The sequence below is a fragment of the Astatotilapia calliptera genome, chromosome 9 (assembly GCF_900246225.1).
Source record: "Astatotilapia calliptera chromosome 9, fAstCal1.2, whole genome shotgun sequence".
NCBI classification, from domain to species: Eukaryota; Metazoa; Chordata; class Actinopteri; order Cichliformes; family Cichlidae; genus Astatotilapia; species Astatotilapia calliptera.
The window spans coordinates 14,166,940-14,191,445 of record NC_039310.1 but is presented as its reverse complement, the minus strand read 5'-3'; the positions used below and the strand labels follow the sequence as shown (position 1 = coordinate 14,191,445).

Sequence of the window (24,506 nt, the reverse complement as noted above, 5' to 3'; positions counted from 1 at the left end):
TAATGTGGCCAAGATCAATTCTAGGGACTGATATTTATAAGTGTCACAATTGATTCGGCTAATTTGTCTGGTTCCCTTAGTGATCCCTGATTTTCTGTGTGGGAAGACAGTAGATCTATACAAGCAAGCTTTTTATTATCTCTGAGTCTAAACACAAACATCCATGTGTGGATGATCCTGTTTTGCTATGTGAAACTGTCATTATTGAGAGGAACTGATAAGCATGGAGGTGTACTTTTCTTATGGACTGGGCAACAGAACTGGCTCTCAGCTGGAATCGATTCTCATTTCCCATCCCTATCCAGTGTGCTGTTTGTGGAAGGAGGCTGCAAACACTCATCTGAAACGGTCAGAGCAGACGATAACTAATAACTGAGAAGTGTGAGCATTTTCAGCATCCACTGCAGTATTCTTCACATGCTTTTGCAGTCCGTGGTAATGAGTGCATTCTTGTGTGCTGCTGGTGCTGGGGAATTAAGATGAATGCTGATCAAGTGAAGAAAGTTAATCAGGAAGCCCAACTCTGTCCTTGGTTCTCTCTCTCGGACTCTCTGCAGGTGGTGGTGAAGGGAGAAGACTTCAAACTGGGAACTATGAGGGATAATTGCTCTCACTACCTCCAATATAGAAGGCTGGATTTCAGTTTGAGGCTGATGTAGCTCAGATGCAACAGGGAGACTGTCTTTACAGAAGTCAATATACTGTTTAACTCATCCGATATGTGACAGATCACGGTCACATTGACTATCTCTACAGCTTGGGCTGGTTTAATTGAGCTAAAACTGCAACTGTGCACATCCAGTGCACATCCAATACCAGCAAAAACTATTTTTCTTTTTACATCCATTGCTATTGCTCGCACTAGAATAAGCATATCATTAAATCAAACAAAGAATATGCCGAATGAAATTTTGATGTATTGGAAAAGTATATTTCCTAATGGTTACTTATTCTTTTTGTCTATACTTGCATTAAAAAGGGTTTGTTCACTATTGGGGAAGCTGAAAAGTAAGTATTTGTCATGCTGGGGTAACTGCCACTGGGCAGCAGGTTCAGAAAGATTATTTTCTGGCAATGCTAATGATAACACACATGGGGAAAATACACACAGGTAATGACTTGGTAAAAAAGAAATACAGACTTTAAAGGCACACATAGACATAGACATCAGTGGCTTCATAGCCAGCTGGCATTCCCTCCACAGATCACATCAGTTACACTGCACATTTACCACAGCTACACATTTTGGTTGTCACAAAAAGACTCGACCACCCATGGGAATCTGTGAATTTGAGAGACTGAGAGACTACCAGAGAAAACGACATGCACAATAAGACAGAAAGAAATATGGAAAAAGAAAAAAAAAGTGCGAGAAATGAAATAAAAGACACGCTGCTCTTGCAAACACCTTATTACTCCAGCTTAATGTAGTGTAAAGTGTTAAACTATTTTCCTTTTCGACACTTGCACCTGCTTGGCTATAAGCTGTAAGTGTTGGACTCAGGTAGAGAAACATGGGCGGAATAAGACGCATGACTCTGTCAACACAACATATGACAGCATTATCCCGGGCAATGACGCATTACCAAGGCAACAGCAACCAGAGAGCACGCGTTATGCGATGTAAATGATCTGGGCTCCTCTGTGACGGATTGCACTTTGTTGCCGTTTCTTGTAAAGTCTCTCCTGCTAAATGCCACATAGCTACAGAAAGGCTTGGTGCTGCATGTCATCATCACACACGCTGCTGTTTGCTAATAGCAGATGTTTTACCATCACAGATGTCTTCGACTGTTTTTATCAGAGAGGCGTGTGAAATCTTTCAGGGTAATTCTATCTGTTAACTTGCTGTGCTATAAAAAGCCAAACTTTTACATGTCAGCCTCAAGTGTCTCTCATCATCTGAGTGAATAAGCTCTCACCCCCTGCCTGCAATGGGCACGGGGCAAAAAAAAAAAAGCTACATGCAGCCTTGAACTGAGGTAGATTCTTATCAATGCAGTAAAAGTGGGTGAAGTTAGAAATGATGGTTTAATGTTAATTAGCATCTTGTCTTCAGGGAGTAAGAAAAGCAAGGGCAGGAAGAAACTGGGGAGACATAGAGAGCAAGAAAGAGAGAGGATGCCTGAGGATCCTAGAGATAGTTCTCCTTTCTCTCCTCTTTTACTCTATTAGCTCTTGTTCTCTCTCCTTCCCTGACTTGCTTCTTGCCTCGAGTGCTTTCACAAATTAATGACACTGTAACCAGAACATTAGTCAAGTAATGAAAGACGTGGCACAATCGGGCAGAGCGTGGGCACAATAGGCAAATAAAAGGGGGTAATACAAGAAATATAAAGAGAAGTTAATAATGAAATAATCCCAAACAGTTATAGTCAAGGCAAGGTCCCTGTTGACTACATTCATCCTTTTTTTTCATTAGTAGTAAAACTGCTAAATAAATACATATGAGAGTGTGTTGATGTTAAAAGCCACTCTGCGGAGGGAGGTGGTAGCGTTCATTGCAGATTTGTCAAGAATTGCATATTTACCAATAAAACATAAGGAGTGACAAACTTTGAGTTCAGCTGGATGCAAGCTAGCCATTTTCTCATTTCACAGCAGTGCAACCATTATCAGGTACCTGTTATTTTTATAGGCATGTGAGCTTAAGAGGGAAGGGGGAGAGAAGGAGAAAAGAGGGAAAAAAACAGCAATTGCCACTGCTGGATTTGTAAAGGTTAATGATGAACATCCAAAACCACAAACAAAAGAAAAAAAATAAACAAGTGGTTAACCAGATCCACGGAATAAAGTCATTAGGGTGTAATGCAAGACCTTCGAGAATGTGTGCGAAGACGTGCGTGGAATATGACAGTGGTTGGCTTGCTGTTACTTGTGAGGCAATAATTGAGACCAGAAGTGCCCAAGGACTGGACTGTAACAATGCCACACATACAAACAGCCTCATTATCCTGAACCCCACTCATCTCTCATCTCTATCCCACCCTGTTCCTTTTTTTTTTTTTTACCTCCTCCTGTGTCCCTGACTCTCTCCTTGTTTGTCCTTTATACCCTTTTTGTACCAACGACCAATTTCTAACCTGCTTTTCATGCAAGGTTGTTACAAATAGGACTTTACATCAGAAGTCTGTAAAAAACCCAAAACCTGCAAGGTATAGTCACAAAGGAGCACATGCTCATTAAAAGAATGACAAGGTAAACTTAATAAAATCAAATAAACACTTGTTCACATTTGATGCTTTGAGTTGTTTTTGCCTCGACTGCCAGCCAAAGAAGCACTTTTTAATGTCCTTGTCAACACCTGAATCAGTATCCTTGCTGGCTAAAAAACAGTAATTTGGCTTGACATGTGACTGTAATGTAAACAGAGCAGGAGTGACAGACATCTCAAGTATTTCTTCAGCTTTCTTTTCTTCTTACTTTCATCATTGTCTGTGTACCATTTTCACGGCCTATAAGTATGCTACTAATGTGATAAAATCCCGAAATATTAGGATTTTATAATAAGAGCATGAGCTTGGCTGGAGATCTAACCAGCATTTATTCATATAAACAAAAAAAAAGTGACTGTATCAGTCAGTGTTGGTCAAGTTACTTGAAAAAAGTAATCACTAATTAATTACTGATTACTTCCCGAAAAAAGTAAGGTAATCAGTTTACTTATTTTCAAAAGTAATTAGTTACTTTGTTACTTTTTAAAACATGATTTATCCCCTATATAGGTAAGAAAGCAAAAGATTTTTCAGCCCAATTCTACTTTTTCATATAAAATGTAATCAAATGAAAAAGTCTCTTTTTAAAACTTGTTTTATTAGTTTTAATCTTTTAACTTTATGCATCAAGCAAACGTTAAATTATATGCAACATTCTCTGACTGGAAGAAAATTGTTTAACATTTAAACCTATTTTCTGCATATTCCAGCATATAAAATTCAATGTTTTTTTTGTTTACACTCACTCTTTCAAATAGATGCAAGTAAAACACAGCAGAAAATAAATAAAATCAAAGACTCAGCAGTCATGTTGCTCTATTTTCACCTGTATAGCAGGAGTGGGGCAGGCGGAGGTTTGCCCTGGTGCAGTTGTGCTGCAGCGGTCAGTGGAAGGATAATAATAATAATAATAATTTCACATTCCAGCGGCAACGTATTTGGTGCTTGCTCAGACGTTTAGGGGTTTTTCTCGCTGTATAAAGAAGTTTTCTTCCCACGCAGTGAGCAGCGGACGCTAGTGTTTTTGTCACTTTTTACGGAATTCAACTCAAAGTAAGGTTAGTACTTCCACGCTTTAAACGCGGCACTCGATATATTATCCATTTTTGATCTGCACACAGCTGTTGCCACGAACGTCACACTCGCTTGCCTGCAGGCATTAGACATTTCTGTCTGTGACCAACACAAGAGAGGAAGAGAAAATGGAGCATCAGAAGAGTTTCTCTGTGAGGAAACATGCTAAATACACTATATGGACAAAAGCAGTGGGCTACCTACACATTATACCTATAAGCTGCTCAGCCATGCAAATCCATACCATGCACCTCTGCCCTGCTCTGTAACTTTACATGATCTGCCACTTTGCTTCCTGAACAATGGAATTTTGCAGTAATACAACTTCCAGTTGATCGTTGAATATCTTGCAGGAAAGAAATTTGATAAATGACTTTTTGTAAAGGTGTCATCCTATTACAGTACAGTAGTGAGCGCTTCAGAAACCATTCTTTCACAAATGTTTGCAAAGGCAGATTGCATAGCCAGGTGTTTGAATTCAAGGAGGTGCTATTTTCAGTGCTATTTTTCAGGTGTATAAAATCAAAGATTAAGAGGTGCAGTGCAATATTTTTATCCATGAAGTAGCTAAACAAAGCCAGGCTAAAACCCTTTAAAAAAGAGACAAAAAATGTTTCAGATTGACATTTTTTTAATAAATGTTTTTCTTTTATTATATGGAGAAATATTATTGCTTTGTCAAGGCATTTATTTTGGCTTGCATCACTCATATGTTGCTAAACCTTTAAATTCTTCAGAGCTTACCTTTTGAAGTGTGGTAAGTTTTTCTTTTATTAAAAAAAAATCTCAATCAAGTGCTTTAACTGAATAATCATACTTTGACCATACGCTTGCATCATGCATTTTTATGTGAAAATAACCTCCCAAGAGATCATTTCTGCAAAGTATAAAATATGGCCACGTTTATCCAGGAAATGCTTGATATCAAGAAGAGAGATAAGTACAAATGTTACAGAAGTATGGTCATCCTGAGCTTATCCAACCACATAGAAATATGTTTACACCTCCCTCCCACATCCCCTCTTCCTTTCAAATAATAAGGAAATTCAGGGTATAGTTCAGGGAATCTCCTGAAGTAACAGATAAGCAGTCAGGATGTCCTTGAGGTCTCCAAATAGGCACAATGAAACATGGGCAAAGCATCATGCTCCACAAAGGCCTGGCCCTTTAGACATCCCCGAAACCTCATAAAATCGAGGTCTCAATCAAAAAAAAGGAAAAAAGAAAAACACAAACACTCATGATAACCTTAACCTTATCTTAACTGTGGTTGCCCTTGCAGATATTACAGAAAGGAAGAAAACTGTAAACATTTGTACTTATCTTAAAAAAAAGATGCCACATTCGGTCTGGTTTACAATGAAATGTTTAGCAATTGTTCTTATCAGATGTTTGAGCCGATGGGTGTTGATGACAATAAACAAGCAATCTAATACTAAATATACAAACTGTAAGATTTGCTGGGAACTGTAATGGGTTACTTCAAGGACACAAGCTGATGAAGGAGCAAAGGCACTAGAAAAACAAGGGAATGAAAATGCTTTGTAAGTTAAGGACAGCTGTGCAGCAACAACACACTTCAGCAAAAACGCTTTATCTAAACTCCTTTGTAGGTGTGAGGGTGTGTATCAGAGGGAATTATGGATGTGTGTTTTTATCCATGTTTGCATCTACACAAAGGCTTGTTTGTGCGAGCCTTGCTCTTTCGCTTGTTTACAGATTGTTTGCGGTGAAGGGAGTACTGATGATACTAAATCATTAGTGAAGGGCGCTAATTCTTATCTAAAAGCTGTGATTCTAACACTAATGGGAAAAGTGTTCAACGGCGTGAGTGCGAAGACCAGGGCAGAGAGGTAAGATGATGGGAAAAGTGGTTTTAAAGAGAGAGGGAGACAATACCGTGAGGTAAAAGTGGAGGTGAAGAATGAGAATGAGGCAAAAATGGAGACTTGAGATGTTAAATTGGAGGAGGGGGGAGAACAATGAGAGAATAGGGGAGATAAGAGTGAAGGAAGAGGAGAGAATAGATAGCTAGAAATTGATAAATGTGCATGCAGAAGATTATAGGGAGCAGTGGGGAGAGGGAAAATGACACTGAAGAAGGACCGAAGGAAAGAGAAGGAAAATATTGCTTTTCTCTATGTACTTGTGTGCGCGTGTTTCTTTGCGTGTTACTGTACACATCAGCATCGAGGTCCCCGATTATTGGATCTCCCAATCGTGCCATCGAGTGAGCGTTCGAGAGCGAGAAGGAATTTGTGGATGTTTGAGTGCGAGAGAGAGAGGTGATAAAAAATGATAAAAAGGACAGAATAGGTGCAGGAGGTGAGAAAGGGGTCAGGCAATTAGAACAATTACTGCCAAGGATTCAAATTAAGGGTGTCACTGGTGGCAGAATATAATTCCCATTTAACGGTTCGTTTAGCTCCAAAATGCCAACCCTAGTCTAATAGATGAGATCTGGATGGGAAAAAAGTGGAAGTGGAAGAGTAGCAAGTGTGTATAGTGACGCGTGCGTGTGTGCTTGTGGTTCACAGTGGAAATGCTGTTGACAGTGTAATTTGATGAAAGCTGACAGCTAATTTATGAAGCATATTTTTGGGTAAATGATTTTTCCTGGTCCTGCTTTCTCTGTCATTCTAGACTAGTAATTGGATTTCCCCTAACTTGCAAGGTACTGAATTAGGAGTAAACTAGTTACTGGCTGTCTGTGTGTGGCTGTGGCAGGGTATGTGTGTACACGCCACAGAGGGCTTGAGAGTTAAAAAGAAAAAGAGGAATTTTAACAAAGCATGGGTTTGTGTATGCGCGAGTATGCGGATACCATATTTGTAGATGGAGGTGCAATCTCAGAGAGGAGTGGAAGTTAATTGCAAAGTTTTGGTCTGCTGCACTAATACCCAACTATTACTAACCACCTTTTGCTTTATTCCCACTCAGTCAATCAAGGACCATGGACACAAATATACGCATCAACACACACACACACACCTACACACTCACACACACACACACACACACACACACACACACACACACACACACACACACACACACACACACACACACACACACACACACACACATCAAATGAACTCGCCATCCTCTACTCCTATCTCAGTCTCTTTCTGTCTTGTCTCACTTTAATTGCTAGGAGTGTCTTGTCTTTATGAAGCTATTCCCTAAGGTGTGTCATGGTGCACAAATATAAATGTGTGTGTGTGTGTGTGTGTGTGTGTGTGTGTGTGTGTGTGTGTGTGTGTGTGTGTGTGTGTGTGTGTGTGTGTGCGTATGCACGAGTGTGTGTTAGGAAACAGAGGGAAATTCTAAATAGAAAGCTGTTCCGACAGCAAGCTTGTAATTCTTGTAGTAAAAAAATTAAAACAAAAACAAATGCTCTGTGAACAATACCATGCACACCCACACACATGCATGAGGATGCACACACACACACACACGCACACACACATACACAGACAAACACACAAACCCAGTGAGATATTAGACTAAACACAAACATGCCTCTGTCACCACCAGAGACAGCTGCACAGCTATGAGCCCTCCTCTTGTTGCGTAGAGGCGTTTTAGCTGTTTAAGCCATTCACACACGGCTAAACCGAACCATAACACAAATCAAATGTATCTAATCCACGACAAACCTTAAACAACCGCCAGCCTAACTAATATAAACCAAACTGACACAAAACCCTACCAGGCCTTGCTCAGGCAAACCACAGCCAAACTGACTCAGTCCAAACAAATCGAATGCAAATGTGTGTAATCCAAGTTAATCTAGTCAGAATGAGCAAAGCCAGAACACAACTCATTTTCAGAGGTCTGCTTCAGTTGTATCGTGTGTAGTTCTGTTGGTGGCTAAAAACAAGGATGCAGGCAACGGTTCAAACATACACATGGGGAAAGCCAATGAAGGGTATCTTGCCATGGTGCTGGACAGCAACCAGTCACCAGAAAAGCTTTAAAGCTCCTTGGCATAAATTCTGCAAATGTCTGGTATTCAGCCTGTGGGGTGGTAAACCATTTTTTAAAATATATTTGTAATTTCTGTTTTGGTGATGTTAGTAGAAAATCTGTAACAGGTCTATAATCAGATCTAGCAAAGGCCATGTCCTTAAATCCCCCATGATTTTGACACTCATAAAGAGCCCTAATAAAACAATCTTCAGTCTCCCATACACAGAATCCTCAGACAGAAGCAGACGGGAAGACTGTGTTTTTATATGTTATGAATTTTCCATCAAAGGTTGACTATGTGGTGAAAACCAAACCTCCTATCTGTGTCAGCACTGTCTACCCATGTTTGAGTCAGCGGTGAATAAAGATGCCATCCTCAGCATTTACCTGGAGTGTTGAGGAGTCTGGACATGCGACAGCTGTAGGCGATTTGCTGCTCACAGTATTCTGCACTGGTGGTGATGGCTGTCACCTGAAAACACAAGCAGGGATATGTATTTTCATTTTATCTTCTTCGACCAGACAGGCCCGTTTCATGTAAGAACAAATTACTGAGCTGTGAAACGAAAGAAAGCACACTCTAAAGTTGTTTTAATTTTTGCCTTCTGTGACTCCGAGAAGCTGAAAATGGAATAAGCGGCCACTACAAATTATGAAATAACGTAATTTGATGGATATGCTTCTCAAACCATGTAATGTCATAGTCATCCTGCAGTCTCTTCCCATTGGGGTTCCTTTAAACTTCACACACACAGTTTTCTTTTGACTGTGAGTGACAACTGCAATCTGTAATCACTCACCAGAAAGATTAAGATATTGACTCTTGAGTGTGAGAAGAGATTTAGGTAGTCTGAACTGTGTGTGGGTGAAGCACAGCAGGCAGGTGATGAGGGGATGATGATGGACACTTTTTATGTTAGTATATCGCAGTATGTTTGAAAGACTGGCTGAATGCGTGAAGTGCTGTAGCTCTGGCTGTATTATACTGCGATCATAAAGTTAGTAACTTTGTCAAAACAGAAGAAAAACTGTGCTGCAGCATAAATGCTCACTGTGTTCTAAACCCAGGACCTCTGCTGTCAGTGCTTTGAAGCACCAGCTGCAGGAACAGCAGAGGCCGAGTGATAACAATCCTCTTAAAGAGGAACAAAATCCGCATTTGGAGGTTGGAAGTTACAGCTCTGTCAGTCAGAAGACCGTGGTTTGTCTCCCATTTGGGGGCTCAGTGTGTTTGTGTGACTTTGTTTTCACTTTCAATTTTTGCTTCAGTTTGTTTAGGAACCAAAAAAGTTTTAGAAGACAATTTGGCTTCATTTAAAGTATGACCCTTCACAGTATTAACCTGGCACATTGATATGATACTAACCCAGTCTTTTGACTGTCGAAAAGTCACAAGTTGGGAGCAGCTTTGAAAAAATATAAATAATACTCTGAGCTAAGAAATGCTTGAAATGTTACTGTAGTGAAAGACCATCCTGTGTGTGTGAGATCATTACAAACACCATGCAGAAATTTCATTTCATTTCATTAGGTGGATCTGTTCAACTGCTGGCTAATGCAAACATCTAATCAGCCAGTCACATGGCAGCATCTCAGTGCATTTAGGTATGACATAATCAAGATGGCCTGCCGCCTTGTTGTTGGCAGAGGTCATCTTTGAAGTGACCACACTGTGTATCACTGCTGTCAAGACAGGAACTGGAAACTGAGGCTACAATTCTCATGGGCTCAGGAGTAGAGATGGACCGATCTGATATTACGTATCGGTATCGGCCCGATACTAAGCTGTTGTTACAATTTCTTTAATATTACTTTGTACACCAGGATCCTTTTCTACGTAGCTGACGCTGGTAACTGTGCAGGGGCGGATCTAACAAAGTTTAGCCAGGGGGGCCGATAGGGCATGAACAGGGAAAAGGGGGCACAAAGACATACTTTTCTTTCTTATTCTCATTTAAAATATCTAGCTTTTAATAAATAATTATCCGAATCTTACACCCATAGTTTTAATCTGATGTAAAATGTATAGAAGTCCATTACTGTACATAGTAATTATTAAGTCTAATATACCCTAGTAAGCTATAGTACTTTTTCCTTTGGGAAGGTACCATCTGTGCAGTCTGCAATTCTGTTGAAGAAAGATGTTGAATCTATTTAATTATTCTTGAAAAATAATTGATTTCTGTGCATTTTTTTTCACACTGCATCAAATTAAAGTTAAGCATCATGAGGTGGTTCCCTATTTTACAACCCTATTAGTTTGGTTGCTTACTCTTTAAAATACCAGAATAGGGAGGATGGTGTAGGTTAAGTTTACTAGGTTGATCAGAGAGACTGATATTGCTGAACTATGAAATATTTTCGGTGCATTGTATTTTTTGCATAGAATAGCTTTAGTGTTTGTTTTTTTTAACTTGAGTTTGAACTTATACAAAAAGCAGCAAGATATTAAAAAAACTGTTTTGTTGATTAAAAAACACTATATCGGATTCATATCGGTATCGGCAGATATCCAAATTTATGATATCGGTATCGGACATAAAAAAGTGGTATCGTGCCATCTCTACTCAGGAGTTGAACAAAAGAAAGCTGGGAAAACATTGCCTGCTGTGATGATTCTCAATTTCTGCTGTGACAGAAATTTTGACGGTAGTGCCAGAATGAATGACATAAAAGCAACTGCCTTGCAGTTAGGCTAGTAGTGGTATGATGATGCATGTTTTCTTGTCTAGTTTTGGGGTCTTAAGTACATATGGTTGCCTAAGTGTTGCAGTGTCTAAGTGCCTATCTGAGTATTGTTGCTGACCATGCCTATCTATTTATGACCACAGTGTCTTCTAATGGCTGCTTCTAACAGTAAAACACACTATGTTACATAGCTCAAATCATCTCAATCTGGTGTCTGGTTCACTGTGCTCTAATGGCCTTCACAGATCTCAGTACAATAGAGCACCTTTGGGGTGTGATTGAAAGGGAAATTCACATCATGGATGTGCAGCCAAAATGCAGCAGCTTTGTGATGCTATCATGTCGATATGGACCAAAATCTCGGGAGAATGTTTCCAGCAACTTGTTAAATCTAAGACATGAAGAAATTAAGACAGTTTTTAAGGAAAATGGGGGTCGAATGTGACACTGGGATAGTATAACCAATGAAGTGTCCTTTTAGTTTTCAATTATCTTGCACTAATCACTGTATCTACTGATATGTAAAAACTCAAGCTATCCCAAATTCATGCTGCCTGTATGTTTACTTAACCAGAAATTACAGAGGCTGGGGAACACATTAGCTCTGGGAAAACTTCAATTTGCATACAACTCGAGGCACAGCTCCACAAGCACATTTAGTATTTGCCAAGAAAAAAATGATAAATGATTAGTTGTAATGATTGAACTATTCTGCACATATTCATTTAATAAATACAGTATTGTGCCATGGGAAAAGAGACGTGGCTTTATAACTGCTTCACTACTTTTTAATTCACGCACTGCATGCATAATGCTAATGCCAATTCAAGTCCATGTGACTTAGGCGTAGTCGGAAAAATAAAGGGCTTTTTTTTCAGCAAACAATAAGAAGACTGCTATCACAGAAGAAAATGCAGCTGCTTTCTCACAAGCAGAGGTCTCAGAGAAAACAGCCCAAAAATGAAACCCTATGGTCCTGTCAGCAACAGCAGAGTAACGTGTGCCGTGCACCATATTAGGCTTGCTTTTAAAGGGTGGGATAAAATCATCTAAAACAAAACAGATGTTAGCAGTAGTCAGTAAAAAAATCCTCACGGTTCTCATCGTTCATAATATGTACTAAGGGAGAAGCCCAGAGCCTGAGGGCTACAATTCAAACAAATCCAAACCCTTTTTTCCATCTCATAATATATTCCTTTTCATTTTTTAAAAAAAAGATTTTTTGGCTTCTAAACCTAAGTATAATACTACGGTACTTTTGCCTTATTTGCAGACAAAACACTTTCTATGCTTAACGTGTTCAAGTGCATTACCTGGTCCATTGAGGCACTGTAGTTGACCTGTAACACGGTCCGTCTGTTTCTGCTGGAGCCTGTGACTATGGTTTTGGGAGGCAGGTTGTTCATCACTGTGGTCCATACTTTGTCCTCTATGAAAATAGACAAAACACATTCAAAATGAAAACAAGCCATAGCGCAATTTAAACCTAGGAAACGTATTTGATCGTTCGTTTAATTTTACACATGCAATCGATTCGCACATGCAGACATAGCAACACATGAGTTGTGCAGTTTAGCTGTCATGGCAGTGAAGTTCTTTCCGTGTAATCTAAGTTACAGCTATGAGACTCCGGGATTTAATAGACACTTCTGTCCTGTTATAGTACGAACCAGTCACTCACACAGCTCCTTGTTCATTCACACTGTCAGTCAGGGAATGTGTGTGTGTGTGTGTGGTTCAGGTTTCTGAGGTGTGTGTGTGCGGGAGAGAGAGAGAGAGAGAGAGCGTGAAACTCTTAACATTTCAGAGGTGTGTGTGAGTGCGCTATTCAGCGTGACTAAGGGGCCAGCCAGTGGAGTGCAGTGACATTTCATTAAAAGTCTCGCCTTTGCTCTGCCTCCATGCTCTGCTGTTCCAGACTATCTACTTATTCCACTGTGTGTGTGTGTGTGTTCATGGAAGTGTGCAGGTGTGTGTGACAGAAGAAGTGTCACACAGACCCTTAGAGCACTCCTAGAGTTGCATAACAGCTTCGTTGCGTATATGTTTATGGCGTGTGTTTTGATGTGCATGTGCATCTCAGTATCTGTGTTTGCTGCTGCTTCAGAAGTAAATGTCAGTTACTGTGAACATGTTGCCATGGAAACCACAGATATAACAGGTTAAGGCTGCAGAGTTTATTTCCTTTCACAGGTCACTGGGGCTAGACAGTATGGAAGGCACACACGCAAACACACACTGGAGACACACACCTGTCATGTTGCAGTTAACTTTGAAGGGGCCAAGAGGTCCGCTGCCATCGGGGTCGATCCAGTAGGCATCGGAGGACTTGCCCAAATGCTTGTAGGCCTCACACGAAGGCTCATAGATCGCTGGAGCAGAGCAAGGGTGAAGAAAAATGAGAGCAAACATGAGCAGTTGAAGGAGGATGGGTATTAAAGGAAAAACACAAAAAAAAACAAGCGCACTATACATCCCCTCCCCAAAATTAGGCTTACAATACAAGTCTGTGTTTGACACCTACTCAGTGTGACACCACGTCATGTTGAGATATACACTGACACTGGGGAACATCCATATTTAAAGGAGCACAACTGTTGAATGGATGACAGATGAGGAAACACTTTTTTCCTATTTATAAATCTTAACCAATGAGGCAAAAAATAAAAATAAAAAATGGCCGTGGGTGGTGGCAGTGTTAAGGCCTGGCTTTCCAGCAAAATCAGCAGTTGATTCCCCGTAAACAGAAAAGCGTTCATAGATTGGCAGTTTTTTCTTTTTTTCTTTTTGCCCTGAGGCTGGTGCGAGAGAAGAGGCTACAGTAAGCCACTCAAAAATATACTATAGACAAATGCTAGAGTAACATTTCTGTTTTGTTATCTAATTCAGCAACTAAAGCTTCCAAATCCACGATGGACCTAAAATAGCAACTCAGTTTCCAAAGCTGCTTTCTTTTTTTCCCCCCTATTTTTTATTTTCCCCTTCGTCCAAAAGGCAATTTCATATGGTTGCCTCGCTCACCACATTGTCTCTATTCAGTGCCTGTCAAGGAGCGGCGTCTTCTCCCTAACACTCGAGCAATCTAGCTGACAACATATTGATGTTGTGTTTGTGTTGACGTACACACAGACAGACAGGGACGCGGACAGCAGGAAGAATTACACTTCAAAGTGAATTGCGAGCGTGACTTGAAGTGAAACTTTCTTGATTGAAGTGTGACTCCTCACAGGCTTAACAATGAGTTTAAAAAGAAAAAGAGCCTGCAATATGTTAATAGTTCTTTGTTAGTTTGCCTGCTATCAACTCCTTATTTCTGTCTGCAGTTTCTTTATTTTTCAGCCTTTTCTTTTCTATATGTTCTCCGACTACTTCATTGATCTCAGTTTTGCAGGGTGGTTTTCTGATTAGAGGAGACTCTTTTTGTTAACCACAACCAGTGTTGGGAGGATGTAACTGTACTGAGGAATCTCAAAGGATCAAGAGAAGTGTTGAGGTTGATGTTTCTGTTCTGGCTCAAAGCCATTGGCAAAGGCTGTAATACAATGGTAGTTTAATAGCCAGCATTTCTCCTAGGACTTCTTCAGTGTTATGTACCACAACAGAAAGATTCAATGTACAGAGAAATTCAGAGAAATTTCTCCAGAGGGAACTTAATTAGAATATTTAGTAAGTCAATACAAAAATTATGTCTGCATATATTTACCATCAGAGTGGAATACTAGCAGGATTTGGAAAGGAGCTTATGGCAGTATCAACATAAAAGCTGTAAATGCTGGTAACCCCTGTGCTTATTTTTTAATGACAAAAAAATACAGTCAAAGTATTTAATTGGCATGAACTAAAATGCAGTTTTCAAAACTGTATACTCTTTTTTTTTTAAGTTATTAACCATTCAGTTATTGTTTTTATCTCAGAATATGGTTAAAACATATTTATTCTTCCATTAATTGACTATTACGTATCTAATCACTAAAGGATGGGACACTACTGCACACTCCTGGGTCTTTAATTGGTGACATGTTTTAAATCATTTCATGGCCACAAATTACACCATTGTTTTGTTTCACTCTTTATTTATGCTGCCATCGTAGTCCAGAGGTTGAGAAGTGTAATTCTGGTGGTCATAAGGTTTGCCCTGTACCCATGTGTGCTGTCTGAAGGTACCTCAGCTTCTTTGTGCATGTTGGGTTAATAAGGTGCTTAAATGTAGAATAAAGCACTGTATGAATGCATGCTTAAATGTGGTTGTTACTCTAAAGCACTTTGAGTGGTCAGTAAGACTGAAAAAGCACTATATAAATGCCCGTCCATTCCATTTCATCAACTTTGCCACCGACAAGCTCCACCAGAGAAACTATTTAGAGGTCCGTGACAAAGAAGCGGCTCTTTAAGGAAGTGAAAAGAGTTGCTCATTCACTCTCTCTCCCCACACTTTACTGGCAGGTCTCCAGATTTGCCTCACACCTTTATAGCCGGAAACCAGAGACCTTCATTTCTAGGTTACTACTGCCTTAGGCTGTCTCTTATTACTCCTAACTAATCCTTGACAAATTTTTTCAGAGGGCATGCGTGAAGTCAGCACCTTGTTTACTCATTTGTTTCTTTCATGTATCATCACCAGCAGCTGTTATTTTGGCACATATGCAGCACAATGCATCGCAGAGCACTATGTGGTTGCATAGCGTTTCCATATAGCCCCAGAAACTCAGAGGTGTATGTGATACAGTAAGTATATAGTAAATAGGGATGCAATTTTGGACACAGATTCACACATATAGAGAGATGCAGTCGTACAAAGACATTTCTCGATGTGCATCTTGCTTCATCTGTTTCTGTATTTTTTATGATCTATTCATTATTACCTACTTAGACCAACTCCGCAGTGCCTAAATTTGAAAAATGTCTTTTTCACTCACTTTATTCCTCTGGCTTTCTCACACTTCCATTATATTAAATCTGCTCTTTTAGATTTATTTCCAGAACTTTACTTATCTGCCTTCTCTTAAAAGAGAACAGTCTTTGAGGCTTATGGGAGGAGGGATGGCATTCTCAAATTGTTAAGCACTTTTAAAAAAATCCCGCTTTGCTCTCTCCGACTCTGTTCTCTTTGTGTTATGGGGCTTTTTGGGTCGTATTCCTTTTTCTCTGTCGGAACAAAACACACAGTGTCGTCAGAAAAGCCTGATTCCCATGAATACTTCAAAAGTTCATCTGTCCCTCTAATGAGAATTGTGGCTTTGAGCTGAAAAAACCCCAACAAACAGCTTAATCACTCAAATTCGAATGGAGGAAGGCTAAATCAAACACACACACGCACACACACGCACACACACGCACACACACGCACACGCACACACACAGGCAGAGCAGAGCGGCCTAAAGTGTTGTTCCACGGACGGGAACACAAAGAAACAAAAAATGAATAGAACAAACAACTGTACACACAACTTGCCACACACACACACACACACACACACACACACACACACACACACACACACACACACACACACACACATACTTACAAGTATGACATGTTGCTCCAGTGTATCCAGTTCCATCACAAGTACAGCTGAAGCTGTCCCAGGTCTGTTTACACCGACCACCATGTTCACAATGATTGGGCATACATCTAGAGAGAGGAGGACAGCAATAGCACTTTTACAGGAAATGTTTTCAACACTTGTTGCTTTAAAAACTTGCTTTATAAATAAATACACTACCATTCAATGATCAATATCTGTCACTCAGAAGAGTTCTTATTTTGAAAGGAAAGCACATCGATTTTTATAGATACTTTTTAATGATAGCACCCATCCAACAGCACATTGTGTTACTTAATGCAATTTATCACGGTAAAAAACTTATTGATCAGAAAACAATAAAAGCTTCAACAAAAGCTTTTCTAACTACAAACATTTTTGTACCATGAGTCAGCGTGTGATGTTAGAAAGTGTGTGCCATCGATAAGTCAAGTCAAGTCAAGTCAAGTCAACTTTATTTGTCAATTCTGCCACATGTACAGGACATACACAGAATAGAAATTGCGTTACTCTCAAACCCTAGTGATTAGAAAAATGCAAATAAAATAATTAAAAAGTAAAAATTTAAATAAATACAATACAATTTTACGTATAACAAAAAAAAGCTATGCAATATACAATATACAATATTCAAGTAAGACACTGTATGAACCGTTCTGTGATTAGCTGAACGGGGCTTGAGCCAGAAAGCGCTTTGAGTGCTCAACTGAGTAGAAAAGCGCCATGTAAGTGCCAGACCATTTATCAAATCTGTCCCTCAAAATGACCCAAACTCACCAGAGTATTTTTGTTCTCCAAAACAAAAGATATCCCATTCTGATTCTTAGTTCTGTTCCCAGCTTTAATTGAACTTAACTATAAAAGAAAAAAAAAGAAGTTGTTCTAATGCGCAGCTGAGCAATGGGACAAATACACTAGAGTCTCTGACTTGGAAACAGATCTCTTACAGAGTCATATGGTGCTAGGTTGTGAAGAGAGGAGTGGATTATTTTCTTAAAACAAACAAACAAACAAAAAAATTTCTTTGCTTTTTGTTTTGGCAATTTGCTCCTTTTCATAGAACAACAGAATATTCTGGGCTATGGTAATATGACGAATTAACAATTTAATGTGACAAACTTGCGTATGCCCATATAGACATCTCATTAAAAACTTTTTTTATAACAGATGATCTAAATTTTGTGATAAACAATGTTAAGGTGCACTATATCTAACTTGTTGAAAAGGAAAGGAAATACATTAAAAGGTGATTACTTGTAGGTTACATGAACTGTGACCACATTGAGATTTTCTTTAGAAGTCTATTACTATAGGTAGCTACTATCTAAAGAAATACAGGACTGACAGAGTGGCATCCCTATTCATCTGAGACAGAAGTCTTACAATATAATAATAAAAGAATGTGATTCTATGAGTTGAGATTAATGTAAGTTTTATGATTTCACTGACCCGAGGCCCTTGAAAACTACCACACATACCTTTGCAGGCAAAGGATACTAAATATTTATGCTGTAAAAAAGCTGATTCAAAAGGACAAAACCAGTGATAAGATCTAAACCATTCAAACATGTCAGTCAGCATGATGATAATTTCTAATAATTTAAAATAGAACTCGGCAAAGAACCTTCGTTCTTTGAATTTCCACATATTTTCTCCCTGTTTGGACTCTTTTCATAACCAATGATGTCGCTATTAGCTTGATAGGTTCAATGAATCTGTCAACATTTCCATTCAAGGTGTTCACAAGAACAAAAGAAAGAAAGTAATGCCTTCACTTGATACCCCCCCACCCCCACAGCAATACTTGTGCCAAGACACCCAGTCAGTGAAAGAAAATGCAGGATCTACTGGTGACCTTGGCTAACTGTAAACAATCAGGAATAACTCAGTTTTAATCAGACCATGTGCGACTAAATAAAGTGAGACTGTCAGTGACTACTGAAGTGTGTGTCTGCCTATACTAAAATGAAACATCATTGATTATTGAGTGCACGAGGCGACAGACCTGCTAATGATGCTGAATCTCAGTGTTCCATCTTAGGTTTCTTAACATAAAGCATATTGTTATTGTTAAAATTTAGTCTCTATATTCACAGATGGAAGTAAACAGAGTGTGAACACAGCACTGAGCACACAGCAGTTAAGACATCACAGTTTTTCTTGTTAAAATTTGAATACCAACCCAAATCCCGAGCACATCAAAGTTCTGTGGTTTGATCTGCCTGCAGGCCTGTGGGGATGGATCCCGAGGCACGGGAGGCTTAAAGCGGGGTTTTCCACACACACAGTCATGTATGAGTTATGCGATTAGAATTTTTAAGTCTGCTTACTTGAATGTAATAAAATGGTGTTAGCAGGAAAGCGAGCTGGAGGACAAACAAACACTGACTCGTAAAAGCTGCAGGGGTCCTTTAAAATTCTGAGTTCTTCTCCAGCCTCACTGGCTGTCGGGCAGTTAAGCAGCACAAATATTCCACCTCTGGAGCTGGACATGATGATTACTGCTGTTGTGCACACAATACTGATGAAAGTGACATACTACTTTGGCCTTGTTCACATAACATAGGACAGCTTCACTGACAGCAGAGGGGGTTATAATTGTGGCCATCTTTGGATTTCTTTGTACATTTGGACTCAGTGTACTTGGAAAACGAGGGGGACAGCATGTGCTGTAAAAAAATGAAATAAATAAAATAAATAAAAATCCTGCCTGTCTGCTAGGCTACAAAATATTTGACAAGCATTTGGCTATGTACAAAATCGACCCTGTGGCAGTCTAAAAGCTGTGAAAAACAAACATTCTAGTGTGACACTAGATTGCACAGCACATTTTTAATGCAAGTAACGCATCTGGAGTGCAGAATGACTCAAATTCCCTGAAATGTTTCTGTCAGGGCATTTCGGGCAGTTTGTCCAAGTAAAGTTAACTTCAAGTTAACGAGCTTACTGCGCTAAAGCTTTGACGCCGTGCAGCCCCACGCACAGTTAATTTCCTTTTGCTGCGCAGCTCTCACACAGTGGCTCAGCTATGCTCCAATCCCTCCATATTGTGGCCAGTCACATGCGAGGATATAGGATAATATCATTATATGAAAAACAGAGGGAGAGACGCGACAGTTAAGTGGAGTGTGCGTCTGTCCTCTCAGTAAGTGAGTGAGACAGTAGACAGTGGTGAGGAGGGCTGTGCGAGTGCATCGCAAAAACACATAAATATGCCTGACACCCGTAAACGAAGCAGCATCTGGCTTTTTTGTCTCGGTCTCGACTTTGTCTTTGTCTTGACTCAGTCTGTCTTGGTCTTGTCTTGACTACAAGTCTATTCATCAGTGGTGCAGAGGGTATGTTGATGATGAAAGCACTAGCATTAGTGCTAATCTTTTCTGCAAGGCTCCAAAAATAAATAAATAAATAAATCCATGATTCAATTCCAGTTACATCTTTGCAGCATGCTTCTTGTTATGGATAATGCAACATTGTTCTGTTAATTTTCAAGACATTTCCCTAATGTTCCTACTTAATCTAGGCATTTCCAATCCAGAGGTAATGTTAGTCATTTTTTAAAAAGGTTTGTAGTGGTGTAACATACCGACAAATGTTAGGTAGATTTGACCTATTTGTGTTGTGCTTGAGTACAAATATAGAGTAGATCGCACCTAACAAATTGTGTACTAATTAGGGTTAGGGTTAATTGTTACATCAATTTCGTTGAGTATATTTTTAAAAGTTTGTTTTTACAGTGTAACAAGGTTCAGATAAAGGGCCTTTCACAGAGGGTTGCAATTGACAATCACAAAAGACATTATGCTCAGCAAGCTGTGATCACTCAAGTATACTAACTATATATGCGGCTTTTTTTTTCCTGGAAAAAAAAAGACATTTCGGCAAATTTATGAGCGTGTGTGGTTTTATGTGCCTCTGCACTCATTGCCTCGGCAGTATTACAGAACAACAGTGACATTGTGGGAATTTGCATGGGCATAGCTATGTGTCCACCTGAGAGTGTGTCTGTTAGGTTGTGTGTAGTTTCTGTTTCTTCCACTATCTCACCCTAAACACAATCTCACAGTGGAACGGCATTGATCAAAGGGAGGTCAGACAGGGCTATTGAACTGCCTTCAAAGACATTCTGATTAGTTAGATGGTAACAGTGCACCCATTCATCTTCCATGGCAGAACAAGGCCCACCTCAAGTACTGCAGGGCTTATACAAAACATTTGAAGTAATAGACTTGGGCAATACTGGGAGCACAGAGAGTAGGATAGTTTCATTAAATTTGGAAACTTCTGTGTTAGTTCACGTCCAAAATAAAGTTTTTTGGCCATGGACAGTTTTTTTTTTCTCCACCTGTGAAGGCAGAAGTTTTCTGGAGAACTGTCAGCACATCTGCTATTGCATTTTCAATATGCAGCAGCAGGAAGCCAACTTCCAGTGGTCTGTAACACTCTCGGTCACTCATCTTTGTGATCGTTTCCTCCGTACAGTATAGTGTACGTCACATAGAGGCAGTTGCACAGAATTGCACAAAATAAACAGCATCAGTATTCTGTTGAAGTGAAATTGTAACAATGGTGAGTAACATTTGATCAAATTAAAACATAATAACGCAGTCTTCTGGCTGACTCAGTCAATTAGCACCTCTAAATTGGACATTTGATTGCACAGCACAATGCAAAACAGAGTCAAACAGAGTCAAAATGCAAATTTTGACTTTGTAAGCATTTTGCTATTTACTGGATGACATTTCAAATCAAAATTATTATTATCATTCATATTAGGTATGACACATACTGTGTCATACTGTGCCTCACAGAGCCCCTCCTCCTGACCCCCTCCAGGTACACTGTAAGAATAAACACAATATGAACAAATACAATACGTTTCATTCATTATTGGAGGAGAGTAGGGCACAAAAAGGATTTTTTGACTAGAGTTATAAACTAGGTAGCCTAAACTGCCACAAACACTTTAATAGAAACATTATCTGAAAATGCAAATGCAAAATGACAACACTGACTTAAACAGGATTTTCTGATGAGTCTGCCTGTGTAAGTGTGTGCCCAAGCAGTTGTCTGAACTCAAGATTCCCAGCCAGTCAGACCACTTGTGGCGAACCTAAATTGATCACAATCAAGCAGGGGTACTTGGTGTCTTCTTCGCTCACCAAGGATATCGATGAAGGTCATTGACAAACCTCACCTGAAGACAAATCACTAAATAATACGTGACTAACACCACCGGGATTAAACGTGTCCTCAAAGTTTAAATGGTTTTGCACACAGGCATCAATGCAGGCAAATGTTGCATGGGTGACTGCATGTATGGCGAATCCATTCCAATGTGTTTGTCTAGTCCATGACAAGGAAATAAATTGAAATGTCAACAAGTTTAATGAATGCTTACAGTGAGCCAACATTGGGAGGTGCTGTGCAGAATTTCCATGTCTGGTATCCTTGGCAATAAAACCGAACTGCATGGCTCATTTTTGATGTTTGATTAAGATTGTTCAATGTTTTCCACTGATAAAATACACACCTCCTTGCACTGTAATTTTCCCCATCAACTATATCTGACAAGCAGATAGGAGACAGCAATACGCTCACATACTTGTTGATTCAAACAGACAAGTGGATGTTTGTGCTATAAGTCTCTGGATCGAAATTCAAAGACTCCACATGGCGCTCTTGTCTAGTATATGATTCTTCCTATTTAAAACCAGTTGATTTATATCAATCATTGCTTTTGTCCTCTGCCCATGCCTGACCCACTCTTACCTGTCTATGATTGCACACATGTCCAGGCTGACATTCTCAAAAGCTCCCACAGTGCCTTTCTCCACAGCATGTAGATCAGCAGGTTGGTCATCAACTAAGACTGCTTGCATGCAGCCTTGAAACGAACGCTGGGTTGGTGGAAACAGTGTTTGCAGAAAATAACCTGGAACCCATACAAGAAACAAACAAAAGAAAAGAAAGTAAAACATTGTTACATAAAAAAATGGCAATTTTCTGCTGACAATTACAGATAGTTGGAAGTGGAAAAAATGCTGTAACTATTTTTGAGAAGGAACAGAAACAAAGGGATGCATAAAAGCTTGTTTTAATAGTGAAATGAAAGAAGTGGGAGATTGAAAGAATCCTATTATGCTCTCCCTGCAATCTCACGATTTAAAACACACCATGAAAAGAAGACAGTGACATTATCCTTGATGAGCAACAACACACCTGGCCAGTGAATGGTTATTGTCCCCTTTTTTAAAACCATGAACCTTCATCACTTGTCTTGTTTTAGAGCTTATCCGCAAGGCCCATTAGACTTAATGCTGGTGCTAAGACTGCAGTAGGCTAGAGGACATACAGATTTTACTCTATACTGTACGTTTATGAGGTACAGGAGTCAATGGCCCGTCCAGAGGTTTCACTGGGCCTTGACTGAAGAGGGGACAAGGCTAGGACAAAACTATACACCTGTGTGTATTTTTTGAACATTCTTTATCTTTTACAAAACTTCACTGATATATGACAGGTTTACATGTACTCTACATGCATGTCTTCTACATGTTTAAATCTGCCTCCGTGCTTTGTGTATAATAGTTGCACAGCATACAGTATAGGAGTGTAAATCTACAGAGCACAGGCAGTCCAACAGCACACGGGTCACTCATAAAACACAACCGCTCAATGACATCTCCATCATCGTGATGATATAAGCTGTCACACTCTCCAGCATGCCTATCAGCTTCAAGGCCAAAGCATCAAAGAGACTTATTATACAAGGCGTGTGCACTGGGTGTGTGTGTGTGTATGTGTGTGTATACATCGACATAATTGTAGTTTATGTCCCTGACACAAAGCATATAAAACAGTAGAAAGTAAACAGTATGTATAAGGGTATGTGTGTGCACGTTTGCTGGATTCATCCTGTTCTTCACATCTTTTGATTTTCATCTCCTCCTTCCAAAAAGTTTCTCCTGTCATCCTTGCCATCTGTCTCTTTTCCTGCCACACCTGCCTGGTGTTTTTTTTTTTTTTTTTTCCAGGGAGAAACACAGAGAGAGAGAGAAAGACAGAGAGGGAGATAGAAAAGGAAGAGAAGATGGGAAACAGAGCAGACTGCAGCTGGCTGGCAGCACTTTGTGTCCTGTGGATAGCTTATAAATGCAAAGGAAATCCAGCTATCCTGACAGTTTGGCAGAATGAGTGGCACCATGCATGAAGCTATGGGTGGATGTATGTATGTTGCTCGGCCATGAAAGCCAGCGGGAGGTTTGTTTCTCTGCTTCTCTTTTCAAGCCACCAACTGAGTGGTTTTTGCAATTAAAGTTCAACACTATATCCGATTAGTTTATTAGGTGTCACTTTATAATTTACTCTTTTGATGCAAAAATACTTTTTTAAGAGCAATAACTGAAATGCACCTGTATTTCTACTAAAACCGGCATGCTTCAGGTGACAGCTGACTTTGGATTAAAAGTTAATCATCAATCAGCAAACAAAAGCAAAAATCTGATATCTAGAAAAGGCTAAATGAATCCAAACATCTGCAAATCACTATTTAAAAGACACAGGTGATCATTTATCTATATGAATGAGCACTATAAATGCTCCTTTTACCATATTGCATATTAAATGATTAATAGATGGATAAATAAGACTCAGAGAGTATGTAGATTTTGCAGTAGCAGAGTTTTAAATAGATTTAAAGTACAGCATTTTATTTTATTATTACTCTAAAGCAATGACCAGACATAACCAATGTTAATATATAGTTACAATTCTGTTTTAGTCTGCCTCCCTGGGAACATTTTTATTTCCCCAAGAAGCTTCAAGAAAATTAATTTTTTATGAGGCAGCACGGTGGCACGGTGGTTAGCACTGTTGCCGCACAGCAAGAAGGTCCTGAGTTCAATTCCAACATCAGGCCGGGGTCTTTCTGTGTGGAGTTTGCATGTTCTCCCCGTGTTTGCGTGGGTTCCCTCCGGGTACTCCGGCTTCCTCCCACCGTCCAAAGACATGC

The 24,506-nt window shown here is 39.6% G+C and overlaps 1 protein-coding gene across 1 annotated transcript in view; it reads right to left on the bottom strand.

Moving 5' to 3' along the window:
* Nucleotides 1-24,506, bottom strand: part of cntnap2a (contactin associated protein 2a) — a 398,850-nt gene that overhangs the window by 123,169 nt on the left and 251,175 nt on the right. Inside the window, exons 11-15 of the mRNA XM_026179392.1 lie at nucleotides 22,265-22,427; nucleotides 16,475-16,581; nucleotides 13,202-13,321; nucleotides 12,263-12,378; nucleotides 8,649-8,733 (exon numbers count right to left, since the gene is read on the bottom strand). Of these exons, the coding sequence (XP_026035177.1) occupies nucleotides 8,649-8,733; nucleotides 12,263-12,378; nucleotides 13,202-13,321; nucleotides 16,475-16,581; nucleotides 22,265-22,427 (591 nt within the window). The remainder of the gene's footprint in view (nucleotides 1-8,648; nucleotides 8,734-12,262; nucleotides 12,379-13,201; nucleotides 13,322-16,474; nucleotides 16,582-22,264; nucleotides 22,428-24,506) is intronic.